The 20,894-nt window shown below is 45.2% G+C and overlaps 1 protein-coding gene across 1 annotated transcript in view; it reads left to right on the forward strand.

Moving 5' to 3' along the window:
* The window catches only part of LOC134582747 (uncharacterized), a 37,109-nt gene extending 16,434 nt beyond the window's left edge, over positions 1-20,675 (forward strand). The window contains exons 3-5 of the mRNA XM_063439386.1: positions 2,772-3,188; positions 20,456-20,526; positions 20,634-20,675. Of these exons, the coding sequence (XP_063295456.1) occupies positions 2,772-3,188; positions 20,456-20,526; positions 20,634-20,675 (530 nt within the window). The remainder of the gene's footprint in view (positions 1-2,771; positions 3,189-20,455; positions 20,527-20,633) is intronic.
* Positions 20,676-20,894: the final 219 nt, after the last annotated feature.

Genomic DNA, 20,894 nt, shown 5'->3' on the forward strand with positions numbered 1-20,894 from the left:
GAAGGCACAGCCCTTTCAGCCCACGGCCGGCGCAAAGGGGCAGTCCGCCTCGTCGTCCGCCTTGCACAAGGGCTTCTGCTGGCTCTTTAACGAGGGCCAGTGCAAATGGGGTAACACCTGTCACTTTAAGCACGAGTGTTCGGGCTGCGGAGGCGCCCATGGACTCAACCGGTGATTCAAGAAAGGGAAGTCGGGGCATGCAGGAGTCCCTACCGCAGCTGGGAGGGAGGGGGAGTTTGGCTTGCCCCAGGGCCTAACCCCGGTGAGGCTAGACGCGATGGAGCCGTGGCTAAGCCGCTACGGTAATAGGGCGGACGCTGCGGCACTCCGGGCGGGGTTTGGGCAGGGGTTCTTTATCCCTTTCCGGGACAGGGGGGGGACAGGGGTTCTGCGCAACCTTAAATCGGTGGCCGAATTCCCAGGTGTGGTGCGGGAAAAACTGGGCAAAGAAGTCATGTTGGGGAGGATGGCAGGACCATTCCCGGCTCCTCCGTTGGAGGGACTGAGGGTTTCCCCACTCGGGGTGGTCCCCAAGAAGAAACAGGGGAAGGTGGAGTCGGTGAATGATGACATTGACAGGGGCCTGTGCTCGGTCTCCTACGCATCATTCGACAGGGCGGTCGAGCTGGTAAGGAGGGCCGGGCATGGGGCACTAATGGCTAAGGTGGATATTGAGGCGGCATTTAGGCTGCTTCCGGTCCAGCCAGCGTGTCATCACCTGCTGGGGTGTTTCTTCGAAGGGGAGTACTTCGTGGATTTGTGCCTCCCAATGGGTTGTTCTATCTCATTCTCCTGCTTTGAGAAATTTTGTAAGTTTCTTGAATGGGTGGTTAGGGTTGAGGCGGTGAGTGGAGCAGTGGTGCACTATCTGGACGATTTTCTCTGTCTGGGGCCGGCAGACTCCCCCACCTGCCTACACTTGCTGAGAACGGTCGAGTGGGTGGCTGGCCATTTCGGGGTCCCGTGGCGGCGGACAAAACGGAAGGTCCGGCTACGTGCCTTAGTTTTCTTGGGCTGGAGATAGACGCTGTGCAAGGGGAGTGTCGGCTGCCGTTAGAAAAGCTGCAGAGGCTGAAAGGGGAGGTGGCAGCGGTGGCACAAGCCCGCAAGGTTACCCTGCGACAGCTGCAGTCGTTGATGGGGATGCTGAATTTTGCGTGCAGGGTGATCCCAATGGGCAGGGTGTTCAGCCGTAGTTTGTCGGCAGCGACGGCGGGGTGCGATTCCTGCGTCACTTCATTCGGGTATCGTCGGCCATGAGGGCCGACTTGGCCATATGTGATGTCTTCCTGCAGGAGTTCAATGGGAGGGTTTTTTTTAGGCAGGAGGGCGTGTCGGCGGCGGAACTGGAGCTGTTCGCCGACGCGTCTGGTAGCGTAGGCTTCGGGGCTTACTTTGTGGGAAGTTGGTGTGCGGAGCGATGGCCAGGGGAGTGGCGAACAAGCCCCCTCATGCGTAACCTGGCTTTCTTGGAACTGTTCCCGCTGGTCGTGGCGTTGGCGCTGTGGGGGGATAGGCTGCGGGACCGGAAGGTGGTCTTTTTCTCGGACAACATGGCCGTGGTGCACGCAGTGAATAATCAATCGACGGCATCGAAGCCCGTGGTCAGGTTGCTACGGCGTTTCGTTTTGTTGTGCATGTCGCTAAATGTTCTTTTTCGCGCGCGCCATGTGCCTGGGTTCATGAATGATGTGGCTGACGCTCTGTCTTGTTTTCAGTGGTCCTGATTCTGGACGGTGGCGCCGGAAGCGCAGGATGTGGGGCAGGCTTGCCCGGACGAGATTTGATGGCTAGGTGCGACCTGCTTGGGGGACTTGTGAAGGCTTCGCTGGCGCCGGCCACGTGGGTCGCATACAGTAAGGTCTGGGAATCGTGGGAAAGGTCATGGGATGGGTTGGACCGCACGCCGGCGGGGGAATCGCTCACCGATGCGTTCCTCTGGTACACCTGTCAATTTCTGGCGAGGGGGGCGTCCCCAGCGGTGGTTGACAGGTCCATGGCGGCGATGGCTTTCTGGTTTAAGCTACACGGGAAAGTGGATCTTACTAAGGCCTTTGTCATCAGGCAGGCACTGAAGGGGTACCGGAGGGGCCACAGGCTGCCTGACACTCGGCGCCCCGTATCGGTGCGAGTGTTGGGGGACCTGGTCGGATTGTTGCCTAAAATTTGTTTCGACAGGTTTGAAACATCGTTGTTCCAGGCGGCGTTTCTGTTGGCCTTTTTTGGAGCTTTTCGGTTGGGGGAGTTGGTAAGTGCCACACAGGCAGCGGCCAGGGGCGTACAGGTGTCAGGGGTCTGAGTGCTGGAGGGGAAGGTGGTTGTACACCTGGCAAAATCCAAGACGGACATGGAAGGCAGGGGCCGGGACATGACGCTGCGGGCCCTGCTGGGCTCCGCTCTGTGCCCGGTGGCCGCGGTGGCAGGGTACATGGCACGGAGGCCGGGGATTGGGGGATCGCTACTGGTACACGCGGACGGGTCTTCCCTCTCCCGGTTCCAATTCACCAAGGTTTTTTAGTCAGGCCTGGGGAAGCTGGGATTGAGGGCGGATACGTTTGGTACACATTCCTTTCGCATTGGGGCAGCCACGGAGGCAACACAGTTGGGTCTAGGGGATGACATAGTGAAGCGAATTCGGAGATGGGAGTCGGTATGGTTCCGTTCGTATGTGCGCTTGGGTTTATTGGACTAGTATGGTGGGGGGCCTTCGAGGATCCCGGGGGGCTGGATACGCAAGGGGGTTTTACGATCTGTTTTCTTCTCTTCCCCAGGCCGTGTCGCATGGATCGTGGGCTATTCATTTGTCTTCTGGGCTGCAGCTCGAGCTCAGGGCCAGCAGCTGGGCTTTCACAGGGACCAGTTGGCAGTGCAATGGTTTGGGTACAGGGGTTTTTGTTGGGGGGAGGTCTGCGGGATGGTGTTCCGGATGGTGGCAGGCGGGCACAGGCCGGACCTGCTGGTACTCCATGCGGGGGGCAACGACTTAGGCCTCACACCGCAGCGGCGGCTGGTGAAGTGGATGAAGCAGGACCTTAACAGTTTAAGGGACCTGCTTCCTGGGGTGATGTTGGTCTGGTCGGAAATTGTCCCGAGGAGGCGATGGCGGCACGCTAGGGACCCGGAGGCTATTGACAGGTGTAGGAAGAAAGTGAATAGCTTGATGGCAAGCTTCGTGCGGAAACTAGGGGGTGTGGTGGTACGGCTGTTGACCCTGGGCTGGCAGGATGGGATAACCAAGGCACTTTTTCTTCGGGGTGGCGGAACTCAGACAGCTTAAGGAGTCAAGGTCTGAGCTTGTGGCGGGATAGGGAGCTGAAGGAGAAGAAATAGGCTCCCTAGGATGAACGTCATGGAGACGTAAAACTGTGGTCATTGGTGGTTGGTAGGTTCCGAGTCCTGTCGGTGGCTCAGAACCTGGTGGGGCAGGGGTATCCGGGTATACCCCTGCCATGGTTAATTTATGTTTGGCACTTTAAGTTGGTATGTTGGAATATGTTGGTATGTATGTTATATATATATATATATGTGTTATTTATATGGGGGTCATTGCCTTTTATATCAACAGAAGGATTCGGATGCGAGGGCGGAGTATGGGGGGCAATGACCCATGTTTATTGTTAAATTATTATTATGGTTATTAATATTGTAATTAATAATTTTTTATTATTCAGGATTGTTTTAAATAAAGCTGTAATGGACCGTTTCGCTCACCAGAGGATAAAAACCGTTTAGGCGATAATCCCCTTTCCAGATGCAACGGCAGCTACTGTAAGCACCAATCTCCCGAACTGCAAACTGCACGAAGTCACCAACTCGCGAATAGGAAACACACAAACACAGGAAGCAGCCGAACAGGAAAAGCCCTATGAACAGCTTACACTCCTGGCAATCAGCATACAATCAAATTCCCCCCAAGAATGAGATGGCACTTCTCTTTGAGGGTTAAGCAGGAACTGACTGTACTGGCACATACAGTCTCTTTTATTCCCAATCCACAAACATAGTACAGCCCACAGGGTTTTACAGAACAACCAATCAATCCGTACAATACACACAGACACAAAATCCTCCCCTCTGCCTGTGATATGATTACTGAACACAATGGGTAATCTCATTATCGCAGGCAGAGGAATACAGTTTTTACACAATATTCATAACTTTGAAAGTATGCATCACATTCACATTACATTTTCCGAATCAGCATACTCCAAATACAAACATATGTCAAAATCATCCAAATTGGTCCATTGGTTAAAAAATTAGATCGAAGTCCTTTGTGACCAAATGAAGCATGGCTTTTACAGTCCGCAAAAAGGCACAAACCAGCCTTTCTGCAGGGAAAAAGAACAGGGGCCATAGTCTAAAGGGAGCAGGCGAGCAACCAGGCTTCTCCAGTTCACAGTGGCGAGGTTGGTTTCGCCTCAAAAGCTGTGGACAAATTTTCCCATATACCTGCGTGTCAGTGAATTATTGGGTTAGGTATGTGGGGGGGTTGTCCTGGAATCCGACTGCCCATATGGCGACTATACACCGGTCATGTACATTGAGATGTATACATATATTAAGCTGTATATCGTACATTAAGCTGTATACTATACATTAAGCTGTATACTGCACATTAAGCTGTATACTGTACATGATTGAGCTGTATATTATACATTAGACTGTATACTGTACATTAAGCTGTATATCATACATTACATAGTTACATAGTTACATAGCTGAAAAGAGACTTGCGTCCATTAAGTTCAGCCTTCCTCACATTTGTTTTTTTGCTGTTGATCCAAAAGAAGGCAAAAAACCCAGTTTGAAGCACAATTTTGCAACAATCTAGGAAAAAAATTCCTTCTTGACCCCAGAATGGCAGTCAGATTTATCCTTGGATCAAGCAGTTATTACCCTACACTGAAAGATTATATCCTTGAATATTCTGTTTTTGCAAGTATGCATCTACCGTATATACTCGAGTATAAGTCGAGTTTTTCAGCACATTTTTTGTGCTGAAAAACCCCAACTCGACTTATACTCGAGTCAATTGTCTGTATTATGGCAATTTACATTGCCATAATACAGACAATGGGGCTGTGTGCGTTTACTTACCTCTCCTGCAGCTCCTGTCAGCTCCCTTCTCCTCCGCGCCGGTCCGGTCAGCACCTCTGTCAGCTCCCAGTGTAAGTCTCGTGAGAGCCGCGGGGACCGGCGCGGAGGAGAAGGGAGCTGACAGGAGCTGCAGGAGAGGTAAGTGCTTCCTGCCAGCCCCCTCCACTGAACTGCCAATGCCACTGGACCACCAGGGAGTGAGAGCCCCCATCCCTGCCATGTATCAAGCAGGGAGGGGGGACGAAAAAATTAACACAAATATAAATAATAATAATAATAAAAATAATAATAATAATGTAACAAAAAAATATTATTAAAATAATAATACAAAAATAATAATAAAAATGCCCACCCCCCACCAAGGCTCTGCAACACACACACTGCATTCATACACACACACTGCACTCCTACACACACACTGCACTCATATACACACTGCATTCATACACACACTGCACTCATACACACACACACTGCATTCATACACACACTGCATTCATACACACACTGCACTCATATACACACACTGCACTCATACACACACTGCATTCATACACACACACTGCATTCATACACACACTGCACTCATACACACACTGCATTCATACACACACTGCATTCATACACACACTGCACTCATATACACACATTGCATTCATATACACACACTGCATTCATATACACACACTGCATTCATTATATACACACACTGTAAATAAATATTCAATTAATATAATTTTTTTAGGATCTAATGTATCAAGCAGGGAGGGGGAACGAAAAAATAATAAAAATATAAATAATAATAATAATAAAAAAATTACAATAATTTAACAAAAACAATATTATTAAAATAATAATAAAAAAATAATAATAAAAATGCCCACCCCCCACCAAGGCTCTGCAACACACACTCACACACACTGCATTCATACAAACACTGCATTCATGCACACACACTGCACTCATACACACACACACTGCACTCATATACACACTGCACTCATACACACACACTGCACTCATACACACACTGCATTCAAACACACACTGCATTCATACACGCACACTGCATTCATACACACACTGCATTCATACACACACACTGCACTCATACACACACTGCATTCATACACACACACTGCACTCATACACACACTGCACTCATACACACACTGCATTCATACACACACTGCATTCATACACACACACTGCATTCATACACACACTGAACTCATACACACACTGCACTCACACACACTGCACTCATATACACACACTGCATTCATACACACACTGCACTCATACACACACACTGCATTCATTATATACACACACTGTAAATACCGTATATACTCGAGTATAAGCCGACCCGAATATAAGCCGAGGCCCCTATTTTTACCCCAAAAAAATGGGAAAACTTATTGACTCGAGTATAAGACTAGGGTGGGAAATGCAGCAGCTACTGGTAAATTTCTAAATAAAATTAGATCCTAAAAAAATTATATTAATTGAATATTTATTTACAGTGTGTGTATATAATGAATGCAGTGTGTGCGTATGAATGCAGTGTGTGCGTATGAGTGCAGTGTGTATGAGTGCAGTGTGTATGAGTGCAGTGTGTGTGTATGAGTGCAGTGTGAGTGCAGTGTGTGTATGAGTGCAGTGTGAGTGCAGTGTGTGTGTATGAGTGCAGTGTGTGTGTGTATGAGTGCAGTGTGAGTGCAGTGTGTGTGTATGAGTGCATTGTGTGTGTGTGTATATTAATTGAATATTTATTTACAGTGTGTGTATATAATGAATGCAGTGTGTGTGTATGAATGCAGTGTGTGCGTATGAGTTCAGTGTGTATGAGTGCAGTGTGTATGAGTGCAGTGCGTGTATGAGTGCAGTGTGTATGAGTGCAGTGTGTGTATGTATGAGTGCAGTGTGTGTGTATGAGTGCAGTGTGTGTGTGTATGAGTGCAGTGTATGTGTGCAGTGTGAGTGCAGTGTGTGTGTATGAGTGCAGTGTGTGTATGAGTGCAGTGTGTGTGTGTGTATGAGTGCAGTGCGTGTGTGTATGAGTGCAGTGTGTGTGTGTATAAGTGCAGTGTATGTGTGCAGTGTGAGTGCAGTGTGTGTGTATGAGTGCAGTGTGTGTATGAGTGCAGTGTGTGTGTATGAGTGCAGTGTGTGTATGAGTGCAGTGTGTATGAGTGCAGTGTGTGTATGAATGCAGTGTGTGAGTGCAGTGTGTGTGAGTGCAGTGTGTGTTTATGAATGAAGTGTGAGTGTGTGTGATGCAGTGTGTGTGTGATGCAGTGTGTGTTTGTGTATGTGTTGGTGGGGGTGGGCATTTTGATTGTTATATTATTAATTATTTTATTAATTCTTATTTTATTTTTTAATATTATTATTTTTTTTTATTATTATTATAATTTTTTTCGTCCCCCCTCCCTGCTTGCTAGCTGGCCAGGGAGGGGGGCTCTTACTCCCTGGTGGTCCAGTGGCATTGGCAGTTCAGTGGGGGGGAGAGGGGGGCTGTCAGAGCTGTAACTTACCTCGCCTGCAGCTCCTGTCAGCTCCCTCCTCCTCCGCGCCGTTCGGTCAGCTCTTCTGTCAGCTCACACTGTAAGTCTCGCGAGAGCCGCGGCTCTCGCGAGATTTACACTGGGAGCTGACCGAGGTGCTGAACGGACGGCGCGGAGGAGGAGGGAGCTGACAGGAGCTGCAGGACAGGTAAGTTACAGCTCTGACAGCCCCTGTCTGTACTATGGCAATGCAAATTGCCATAATACAGACTATTGACTCGAGTATAAGCCGAGTTGGGGTTTTTCAGCACAAAAAATGTGCTGAAAAACTCGGTTTATACTCAAGTATATACGGTGAATATTCAAATATATAATTTTTTTAGGATCTAATTTTATTTAGAAATTTACCAGTAGCTGCTGCATTTCCCACCCTAGTCTTATACTCGAGTCAATCCGTTTTCCCAGTTTTTTGGGGTAAAATTAGGGGCCTCGTCTTATATTCGGGTCGGCTTATACTCGAATATATATGGTAATCCCATAAAAATACGGTGTTAGACAACCCTATTACACTAACTAGCAGACTTACTGGAACCCAAAGGCACTCCAAAGCAAAAAGAGTTAGAATTGTAATTAATTTTGGCAGAGTCAATCCTAGCAGTCAACTCCTCAATTATAACAATCACTTGGAAACTGTCAAATCTAATAATGTTTAACTTATTAAGGATGGTGGGCAATCTATGTCATCCTTAAGGAGCTAGTCCTAAATGTCGCTGGGCAGCATAGAACCTCCCTACCATCCTGAGCGCTTACCTTCTTTGTTTTTTTATACAATAAAAATATTCAATAAAAAAAATACTAAAATAAAAATTAAATTAAATTAAAAAAATAAAATAAATATATATATATGTGTAATTTTGTTCAAACTGTATTTTGATATTAATAGATATATGATATCAAAATACATTTAGAATGATATGTATATATATATATATATATATACATATATATATATATATATATTTGTGTATTTGTGACATTATTAGCCGAACAAACCTTAAATACAGGAAATTCGATTAGTACATAACTTGCTTATGGTGTGCTGAAACCAACAAGTGTTTAAGCCTGCAATAAAGAGGGCCTATCTGTTGAAATGAATGTAAATAAGAAAGGGGTGAGGCAGGAAAAGGAACTTCTGAAAAAGTGGTGACAGGTAAGAAGGGTTTACCTGTGCAACCCCTCCTACAATTTAAGGCCTTTTGTTTGTGAAATTTGAATAATACATACTTCAGTTGAGTTGTGCCCAAACCAACAATGTCACGATACCTTACCTGTCCTCCTCGGACCCACGCACCACAGCGTCCTCCTTCACTGAGCGGCACGGCACTTCTGACGCCGGCCGCTCACTCAGAGCGGAATTTCTAAGTTCGGCGCATGCGCGCCACGGCCGTCGGCTTGAAGCCGACAAGGTCCTGACGCGGCCACGCCCCCGGACCTTTTGGGGGCGTGGTTTTAAGGCTACACACACCACACTATAAAAGGGCTGCCCTGACAGCAGTAAGACGCCCTAGTGTGGTTCTTGCTGGTTCCCCTAGTGCTATTTCTGTGACATTTGTATTCTATCCTGGTATTTGACTTTTGGCTCCTCTATTTGACTATTCTACTCTCTGGTTCCCTGTACTTTGGCTTGCTTATCGTTATTCCCGTCTTCTGTTATCCCTTGACCTCTGGCTATCCCATTTGACTACTCTAACGTGAGTCCGGCCATTCTAAGGTCCGGTATACGTTCTATAGTTAGGTTACACTCTGCGAGAAGGGGTCACTGTCGTGACATTACACTAGGGCCATGGACCCTGCAGGTGTTAACCCTCTTGGACTTGGTACGAACAATAGGTTTGAGGAACTGGACCATCGTATGGACCAGATCGCCCTCGCCGTACAGACGTTAATTAACCGTACTGCTTATCTCCAGCCGGAGGAGCAGACTCCTAGTCAGAGACCCCAGGAGCATCCCATGGAAGTGCTACCTACAGGCACTTCCAATCAGGCTACAGCACCTCTCAGGTATGGGGGTGATCCTAACGGATGCAGGGGGTTCTTGAACCAGATAAGCATCTATTTTGAACTCCATCCTAGAGCTTACCCTACCGATAGGGCTAAGATTGGGTATATTATCACCCTGTTAGTAGATAGAGCTTTAACCTGGGCTAATCCCTTGTGGGAGAATGACAACCCAATAGTCTTTAATTATACTAACTTTGTTGCAGCTTTCAGGAGAACTTTTGATACCCCAGGCAGAAAAACTAACGCTGCCAAATCCTTATTACGTCTAAGACAAGGTACCCGTTCTCTAGTAGATTATGCTTTGGAGTTCCGTACTTTAGCTGCAGAAGTCAGATGGAACGAACAAGCATTTGTGGATGTGTTCCTAAATGGAGTGTCTGATAGAATCTTAGATGAAGTGGCCACAAGAGATTTACCAGACACTCTAGAGGAATTAATAACATATCTGGCTCATATTGATGAACGCCTTAGGTATAGGCAGAATACCAGAGAGAGACCTAGGAGAGTACCGGAACGTCTTGCTCTGACCTATCCCTCGTCAGAGACCCCTCCAGAACCCATGCAATTAGGGGCTACAAGATTGTCTGAGACAGAGAGACAATACCGTAGGAGGGAAGGTTTATGTTTATATTGTGGCAGGAAGGGACATACACGAGTGAATTGTCCTAGCCGACCGGAAAACTCTGGCACCTAAGTCCGCAGGGGGGACAGGCCTTGGGTGTTATGTGTATGTCCTCCTTCAATGATAAAAAAGATCTCCGGCTTCTTCTACCTATTACTCTAGAATGGGAGGGAAAGAAAGTATCCACCCTTGCTTTAATTGATTCTGGGGCTGCCGAGAATTTTGTAGATCACTTATTCGGGCAGAAAAATACTCTCCCATTCCAAAAAAGATCTGCACCCTTGGCCGTTGAGGCCATAGATGGTAGACCATTATCAATACCTCTTATTACCCAGGAAACCATTCCCCTGGTATTATCTACAGGTCTTCTTCATAGGGAGGTTATCACCTTGCAACAGATAACATCTCCTATCTTTCCTGTAATCCTTGGGTTTCCTTGGTTAGCCCAGCATAATCCGTTGATTGATTGGGAAAAGAGGGAGATTATTAAATGGGGAGAATCTTGTCACAGTAAATGCATTACTCCGATTAAACCAGTGGGGTTAATCAATATACCTACTATGGAACCATTGACCACTCAAATACCCAACCAATATATTGATCTTAAAGATGTTTTTGAACCTAAAGAGGCAGAAAAATTACCTCCTCATCGTCCCTACGATTGTTCTATTGAATTGTTACCCGGCACTATGCCTCCACGAGGTACAGTTTATCCCTTGTCGATAGCCGAGAAAAAAGTATTAGAGGAGTACATTGCCGAGAACTTAAAGAAGGGGTTTATCACTAAATCTTCATCGCCTGCGGGCGCTGGGTTTTTCTTTGTATCTAAGAAAGAGGGGGATTTAAGACCCTGTATTGATTACAGAGGGTTAAATAAGATTACTATACGTAATGCTTATCCTATCCCCTTAGTGACTGAGCTATTTGACAGGTTGAAAGGAGCTACTGTCTTTTCTAAACTGGATTTGCGGGGAGCATATAATTTAATCAGAATAAAAGAAGGGCATGAATGGAAGACTGCTTTTAATACTCGTTATGGTCATTATGAGTATCGAGTTATGCCTTTCGGGTTATGCAACGCCCCAGCAGTCTTCCAGGACTTCATTAACGATGTGTTACGAGACTTTTTACAAATGTTTGTAATAGTATACTTGGATGATATCCTGATTTACTCTAAAAACATGAACGAACACTATGAACATGTCAGATTGGTTCTTTCAAAGTTATTAGAGAATGGTCTCTATTGTAAACTGGAGAAATGTTTGTTCCACAAGGAAGAAGTGCATTTCCTGGGATATATCATTTCTAGTACGGGTTTCAAAATGGAGCCGAAAAAGTTAGAGGCCATTCAGCAATGGCCCTTACCAGTTGGACTTAAAGCAATCCAACGCTTCTTGGGGTTTGCCAATTACTATAGGAAATTCATTAAAGGATTTTCTTCAATAACAGCCCCTATTACTGCTATGACTAAGAAGGGAAGGAATCACAGGGAATGGTGCATAGAAGCTAAGAGAGCTTTTGATTCATTAAAAGAAGCCTTTTCCTCAGCACCAGTGTTACGACATCCTGATCCTTCTCGTCCTTTTATACTGGAGGTAGATGCATCCAAGTCAGGGATAGGAGCAATACTATCTCAAAGACCTTCGGATGATCAACCATTGCATCCATGTGGGTTTTTCTCTAAGAAATTAACAGAAACTGAGAAAAGATACGATATAGGGGAGAGAGAGTTGTTGGCAATTATTTCTGCCCTTAAAGAATGGCGATACTTGCTTGAAGGGTCACCCATCCCTGTTACCATTTTTACAGATCATAAAAACCTCTCTTACTTCAGTGAAGCCAAGAAAATGTCTGACAGACAAGTACGTTGGCCTTTATATCTCAATCGTTTCAATTATATTGTTACATATAGGCCAGGGTCAAAAAATATTAAGGCTGATGCCCTATCCCGTCAATATGAACCTTTTACATCCTCCAATGAAGTTATGTCCTCTTTAATCCCTAAGAATCGTATTGTCGCCACTGTCTATGCTAGAGTCTCATCGGGATTAATAGAGGAAATCTCTACATTCCAAGATCGCACTACCTTGACTGTTCCACAAGGAAAACTATATGTGCCATTAGCCTATCGGGATAGAGTACTATCCCTCATGCATGACTCCAAAATGGCAGGGCATCAAGGGATACATAAAACCACATCATTGCTGGCGGAACGCTTCTGGTGGCCTTCCTATAAGAAGGATGTTTGTGAGTTTGTCCTTGCTTGTGGTATTTGTTCCGCTACTAAATCTCCTAAGGGTCGCCCTATAGGACTCCTCATGCCCTTGCCTATTCCGGAGACTCCATGGTCGAGTATTGCCATGGATTTTGTAGTAGACCTACCCCCTTCTAAGAACTACACTATCATATTAACGATAATTGACAGATTCTCCAAGATGTCTCATTTGGTCCCTCTTTATAAATTACCTACATCATCTGAACTGGCTTCTATATTTATAAGAGAGGTGGTCCGTTTACATGGGGTACCCCATGATATTGTCTCTGATAGGGGACCTCAATTTATTTCTCGTTTCTGGAAAGCGTTTTGTGGACAGTTGGGAATCAAACTTAACCTTTCCTCTTCTTATCATCCCCAATCTAATGGTGTTACGGAAAGGATGAACCAATGCCTGGAACAATACATCCGTTGTTTCACTTCGGTTCATCAAGATAACTGGGCGGACTTGTTATCATGGGCAGAATTTGCTCACAACCATCATGTCCATGAATCCACTTTACACAGCCCCTTTTTTTATCAATTATGGGTTTAACCCTACGACTTTACCAAGTTCCGTTCATTCTACAGGAGTGCCAAGTGTGGATGACACCGTTAGGAATATGAGGGAAACTTGGTTAGGGGTTAAACAAATCTTGACTCAGAAGGCTAGTGTGTACAAAGCTAATGCGGACAGGCATCGGAAACCTGCTCCCACGTTCGTGATCGGGGATAAAGTGTGGTTAAGTACCCGTAACATTAAACTTAAGGTCCCATCTATGAAATTTGCTCCCAGATTCATTGGTCCATTTCAGGTCCTCAAACGTGTCAACCCTGTTTGTTACAGTCTTCGTTTACCCTCTAATATGAAAATACCGAATTTGTTTCATGTCTCACTTCTCAAACCATTAATATGTAATCGGTTTACTCGTAATACCCCTCCTCCTCTTCCTGAAGTTGTGGAGGGACAAAACGAATATGAAGTGAGGTCTATTTTGGGTTCTCGTTTTTCTAGGGGTAAACTTCAATACCTTTTAGACTGGAAGGGTTATGGTCCTGAGGATCGTTCGTGGGTGGACGCTTCTGATGTGCACGCCCCTCGCCTGGTTCGTTTGTTTGAAAGGAGGCGTTCTAACCGCCCTGGGGGCGGTCCTTGTGGGGGGGTACTGTCACGATACCTTACCTGTCCTCCTCGGACCCACGCACCACAGCGTCCTCCTTCACTGAGCGGCACGGCACTTCTGACGCCGGCCGCTCACTCAGAGCGGAATTTCTAAGTTCGGCGCATGCGCGCCACGGCCGTCGGCTTGAAGCCGACAAGGTCCTGACGCGGCCACGCCCCCGGACCTTTTGGGGGCGTGGTTTTAAGGCTACACACACCACACTATAAAAGGGCTGCCCTGACAGCAGTAAGACGCCCTAGTGTGGTTCTTGCTGGTTCCCCTAGTGCTATTTCTGTGACATTTGTATTCTATCCTGGTATTTGACTTTTGGCTCCTCTATTTGACTATTCTACTCTCTGGTTCCCTGTACTTTGGCTTGCTTATCGTTATTCCCGTCTTCTGTTATCCCTTGACCTCTGGCTATCCCATTTGACTACTCTAACGTGAGTCCGGCCATTCTAAGGTCCGGTATACGTTCTATAGTTAGGTTACACTCTGCGAGAAGGGGTCACTGTTGTGACAAACAAGTGGTTAGGCCTGTAATAAAGAGGGCAAAAACTATGAATACCAAATTTTATTGAACACTTAACACTTAAAAATACTTTAAATTACTTAGTAAAGTTATTGAAAGTAAGTCAAATTTATTTTTTCGGGATTTGGAATGTATCTGTTATAAGCTGAAGATTTCCACTGCCCCATGTTTTTAATTATGTGTGTGGGAATTTGATTGCTTGAAACTGCTGTAGCCTGAAAAGGAAGACGGACTAAGTCCTAGTCAAATTATTAGCGTACAAATATGGAGTGTGAAGAAAATAGACTTTTATTTAATATTTTCTTCTTTGTTTGGGCTTTTTCCTACAAGTATTGCATGTATATTGAATCTATTGGTTCGATAGTTTGAAACTACCGAACACCAACCACCCTCCTGGCTCATTAACTTCAAAAGAACCGACTATTACGTGCTCCCCGAGCGGCTGTTTATATAGCCGAACGCCACGTGGAACAGAAAACGGTGGCCATCGCACGAGGGGAGTCAGCGGGACTTGGTCGTCGAGTGTCTGGAACTAAAATCGGACACTCGACCTCACTACCGAACGCCTGCTTCCTTTAGTTACCGAACAGCCAGGAGATTCGGTAGATTTGTTCGTACGGACAAGGGGAGCAATCGCTCCTATGAGCCAGGAGGATCCATTCGGTACTTTGTTCGTTTTTTACCCTTTTCTGAATTGACAGACCGCACACGCTGAATTCATGGAACTGTTTTGGGCAGGAGCCTCATGTGTGGTCGGTGAAATATGACTTCCATACTTTTTAAGAACCCCTGAACTGATGTTTGTCCCCCAGATCGGTGTTATCAGGGGATATGTAATTTGTGGGGATACCTTGTGTGGAAAGGGGTGTTCGAATGTTTGGGAAAATTGTGTGCCCTCTGCCTGGAGATAATTGATTTACTCCTTAACTTATCTCAATATCCCTCAGGCAGAGAGAAGGTGGGTATTACTGTAAAACTGTATGGTGATTGGTTATTGTCTTTGTTTGCTGTGGGTGGTCCTCTTGCAGGAGGATTTCTCATAAAAGCCAGTGTGTTTTCAATAAACTTCATTCCTGTTACACCCTTCATGAAGTCTAGGCTCATGTTTGGGGAATATTCTATTTGCTGGGGAGAATCGTCTTGGAAGCTGCATTCATCTACACTATTCCTCTACTCCCTGCTGCAGCTATAATCACTTATGCTCAGCTATTGGGAAAGGAATAGAAGACCGCAGTACCATAACCACTGCAGGTCTTAACATGGAGCATACATTTTTTGGGTAGTTAATGGCTTCCTGTGTAATGATAGCAATAGAGAATGTGAATCCTTGCTACTTTAATTTAAAGACAGAATATCTAAAACTTTAACTGGACACCATTTATAAGAAATAGGGTAGAAACTGTTGTAGAATTTACTTTGATTCCAAGGTTCAAGCTTAAACGTGTCACATTAGATATCCTATATTAAAATTGTCTAGCTTGGACTCAGGAAATGCTTGATGCTTACAATGACACTTAAGACCATATATGTCTAGTTCCAGGAGCAGATAGCCCCCACCTGAGCTGTCTCTTTTCAAATCATTCTGTTCTTTCTCTTTCTCTGAACTTATTTGTTATATGTACATGACGTTCATCCCTATGTCTTATCTGTACTCCTTTCACCCTTTAACTCCCTTAATACTACTGTGCAATGAGTATTTGCACGTAAGCACTTACTTTTTAATGTATACAAATTTATTATTGTGATAACCAACACGCGTCTGGTGTCTAATTCATGTTTCTCCAAGTGCTCTTGTAATAATAATTTGGGCTTCCTCTGAATATAACAGAGATCAATATTTGGACCTATATCAATTAGGTACCGTGACCCTTGGATCTGAAGGTCGAAAGACTTGGACACTAGCATACAGGTGGATGTCCCTCTGACAAGGTAAGGAAAACGTTTTCTTCCTTTATCAATTTTGCTCTCAGATCCACATCCTACTGGTCTGTCTGGGCAAGGAACGACTTATAAACGTCTGATCTAAAGAACTTGTTTTCTGTGGTATTATGGTTATATTCACGTGGATGTTGCCTTAAGTCTTGTGAAAGGAATCTTGAAATAGTGGAATATAACTGTGGGTTGTAAGTTATTTTTATTGTTTGCCTTGTCATTTGTTTTATAATTTGAGTTAGAATCCTCCAAGGGCAGATCTCCTGATCTGTGTTTAGAATAACAAAGATGTGACAAACTCCACTTTTCAGGTGAGTTTGCCACAAGATCCTGGAGGAGCCTGCTTGCCAGCCCCCTGCCCACAGACTATGGGCCCTGCATGGAAACCTGTAAAAGACTACCAAACTTGACCAACTGTTAGCACTGATTTCCCTGGAACTGTTTTGGGCATGGGGCCATGCTTGCGGTCAGTCAAAACTATGACTTACAGAAAATTCCTGAACTCCTGAACGATCTGAGTGATTTTTGGATATGTTGTTCACCCAGATCGGGTCTATTATGGGGATATGTTGGATTGTGGGGTACTTTCTGAACTTTGTGAAAATTTGGGTTTTCTGCCTGGAGATAATTGAGTTACTTACAGGACTTTACTCAATTATCTCCTAAGCAGAGGGGAGGGATTGTGTGCTGTACATGACCGTGTCACAGACTGTATGTTTGTTCTGATTGGTTTATGTCCTTTGTGTTCCTGTGCCCCATCAGGTCCAGGGGGTGTTCCTCTGTGTCCCATTAAACTAGAGATTCCTGCCAGGAGATTCAACAGGGAAAGTCCTTGTAAGGACTAGAGCTAATTCCCCATTCAGTTCCAGAGCTCTCAGGACTGAGTGTCGTCCAGTGCCTGGGGGTGTAAGAGCTAATTTTCCCTTCGGCTCCAGGAAGGAGGTGGCGGTTCCAGGGCCCCAGTCAAACTACGGCCACTGAGGGCAAGAAGTGCTGCGGTTTGTCCCCTGTTCCAGCTAGGAAGCGGCCCTTTGGTGGAGGTACTCAGTCGGGGTGCCAGGTGATCCGTTACAGAAGACAAGACTGTGAAAATTCCACTGCAGTGGTCATAAGAATCTTATACACTGTTTTTGTACAGTTTGTCTTGCGTAAGGAAGTGATTAACCCTTACAAGTTTTAAGATGGGTTTGTCTTGTGTAAGGAAGTGATTAACCCTTACAAGTTTTAAGATGGGTAGCTCTCAAAGCACTCAATGTGGATTTGCGGCTTTGACAATTGTTAAGCATCACAAAGGACAAGGAGCAATAAAAAATATTAAGAGGTTACTTAAGAAAGCTAGCATGCCCTCAGAGGACACTCTAGACCAACATATATGGAGTGAATTTATGGCAAATTACAGAGGGTGGTTAGAAGATAATGACTTAGTAGAAGTTGCCCCAAAATGGCATGATACTGCAGTTGATTTAACTAAATGTGGTTGTAGAGAAACCACCAGAAAAGATGTACCATATTATCAATGTTTTGGACCTCTAGGGTCCCATAGTAGGCAAGATCCTGGGAAAAATCTTGTAAACCCACCCCTTTGCCAGGATAATGTAGGTACTCCTTTGGTCCTTAAAGACCAGGCAATTTCCCTTTTACAGAAATCAAAACCTCTCTTTCCAGTAATATTACACAGTGGGACTTGATATGGTTCCCCAGCAGCCCCAGTGAAACCTATGGGTTTATTAGAGGAAGAGGGTAGTCCACCAGACTTAAGGGAACCCCTAGTTGCCCCCATAGACACCCCAGTTGGGCAATTAGTTCCATGATACCCAAAGTTGAGAGCGTATAGAAGAGACAGTTGAGCTCAGGTATCGAATACTGGGAAGAATATAAGCCCTGGACACCCAGTGAACAACTGGCAATAATACAGCAGCTGCCAGATGTTGAAAAGGCCCCCTTAGCTCTAGCCCAGTCTCTATCCACCATTCAAGCTACTTACCAGTGTACTTGGATGGATTTAAAACAGATTGTCACCCTAAAAGTTGGCCTCATTTGGGTTAGAATAATTGCTAAATATACTGATGTCCATGAAGATAACCTCAGAAGAAGCAACATGCAAACAGATGAATGGTTTAGAAACAAGTCTGCATCTGGAGCATGTCACTGCAATGAGAGAATGGGCTAAAGTAAAGACAGAGGAACAAGCCCATAAATTAGGAGATATAGTACAGGGGAAAGATGAACCTGTAGAAACATTCTTCACCAGATTATAGATGGCTTGGGAGGCATTGGGTTACACAGATATTGTAACAACTTCCACCAGACTGCTTATTAACTGCTTCATGGATGGTCTCCACATACCCATAAGGACTGGTCTCCAAAATGCTAGACCTGACTGGAGACTGGTGATCTGGTAAAGGTGGCTAGGGTAGTGGAAGCCAATTTAAATACTAGAAAGAGGACACCTCTAATCGCAGTATCTGTCCCTAGAGCTGGTGGAGACAGAAGGTAGTTGCTGGAATTGTGGCATTATCAATGTTACACTGCCCGGGGACCAAATAGTCCCGTTCCTGCTGGACACTGGAGCTGCCAAATCAATGTTACAGGAAAAATATGTGTTCCCGTATGAGAAGTCTGATGATGTATTATCATGTGTAGTGGTAGATGGTATCGCAAGTGGCATTCCCCTTACCCACAAGCTGAAATTGAAGCTACATGACTCTACTGGCCTTGTAACAAGGCTACTAGTCAGCCCACAGTTTGCCCTTAATGCAAATATCCAGTATAGCCCCACTGGAAAAGTAACATTGTCTGTGCCTTTAGAGGACAAACAAATTATATCCCTTTCAAATATTCTGGCAACTCTCACTATGCTCAGCCATGTGCCAGAACCTGCCATTGACTTGTCCTCAGTCCCTGATTCCTTATGGGCTACAGGGAAGAGAGATACAGGCAGACTCTCTGTGCCCCCAGTCAAAGTGAATCTCTTGCCCGGAGCCACCACACCCTATCAAAAACAATACCCCCTAAGCCCAGCACAGAAAGATGCTATTTCGCAATCTGTGTAAGAGTTTCTGCAGGCAGGGGTAGTATCCAGACCACCTCCCCTTGTAACACACCATTGTACCCAATTAAGAAAAAGAAATAGAAAGGGAAACCTATGGTCTACCGTATGGTACATGATTTGAGGGCAATTAATGCTGTAACTGAGCTCATTGCCCCTAATGTTCCCAACCCGCACACCTTGTTGGCACAGATACCACCTTCTTCTAAGGTATTTACTGTTATTGACTTGGCAAATGCATTTTTCAGTGTCCCCCTGGATCCCGACAGTCAGTATTTATTTATTTACACATAAACACAAGCAGTGAACTTGGATAGTATTGCCCCAGGGCGTGCAAAACTCACCCACTATGTACAGCATGGCTATGGCCCAGATTCTTGAAGAGTGGCAAAGGGCAGATTACGCAATCTTATTGCAGTATATCGATGACCTACTCATATGGTGCGATAATATGGAAACTTGTAATGTGAACACTCTTTCCTTGCTGAAATTCCTAGCAAAAGCAGGCAAAGCTGCAAAAGCGAAATTGCAAGCATGTGTTGAAAAAGTTATTTTCCTTGGACATTGTATTTTCCATGGCACAAAACAGTGCCATGTAGAAAACTGCAGTTCAAAATATTAACCCCCCCCCCCCCCCCCCCCGCAGCCTATCCCAGCTATGTACATTCCTGGGCATGGTTTCATACTGCCGACTTTGGCTTTGCTCTGCAGCAATCTACATGCAGCCCCTGTAAGATTGTCTCGCCAACGAAAACAAACCATTTTAATTAACCCATGCGTCAGAAAATACTTTCTACACCCTTAAGTTACTGGTGACATCAGCTCTGGCACTGGATCTTCCAGATTACTGAAATAATTTTAACCTGTTCTGTACTGAGCAATCAGGTTATGCTACATCTGTCCTTACACAGGACCATGGTGGTAAACAAAGACCGATAGCTTACTACTCCACCAGATTGGACCCTGTTGCCAGGGGTGCCCCCTCATGTGTTAGGGCAGTGGAGGTTGTTACTGCACTCCTGGACAAAGCCACTGATATTGTCTTAGATAACCCAGTGACAATATACACACCCCATGACATCAACAGCATACTGTCACAAGTTCAACCAAAACACCAAGTAAGCACAGACCAAGGCCACTTTACCTGTTTCAAAGACTGCAGATAGACTATATTAAACTGCCTAAGGTAGGAGTGTATGAATATGTGTTGGTGTGCATTGATCTCTTTTCAGGTTGGCCTGAGGCCTACCCAGTGTTGAAAGCCACAACAAAAGTCACAGCAAGTAAGCTGCTGAAGAAACTGGTATGTAGATACGGAGTACCTGAAGTGATTAAAAGTGGCGAGGTCAATTCGACTGATCCTCCGACATGAAGCTGTTCTTATCCTTTACCATTGTATGCTCTGTTCAGATATGCTACTCTGCCTTGAGTCCAGAAGATAATAATGCATGACCTCAACCCTCTCCTCAGTACTGAAAACGCCATAGAATCTTGTCTTATAGCTGTCCCTACCCCATCTCACTCTTGAGGAAGTACCTACTGTCAGGATTACTGTATGATCCAGCACGTAGAACTGTATAGCACGGATGACAAATAAGTAACGTATTACCGGTCCTTAGAATGGACGGATTTAACGTACATAGAATAGTCAAAATACTAGCCGAGGTCAGG

Source organism: Pelobates fuscus, chromosome 13 (genome assembly GCF_036172605.1).
Source record: "Pelobates fuscus isolate aPelFus1 chromosome 13, aPelFus1.pri, whole genome shotgun sequence".
Lineage (NCBI taxonomy): Eukaryota > Metazoa > Chordata > Amphibia > Anura > Pelobatidae > Pelobates > Pelobates fuscus.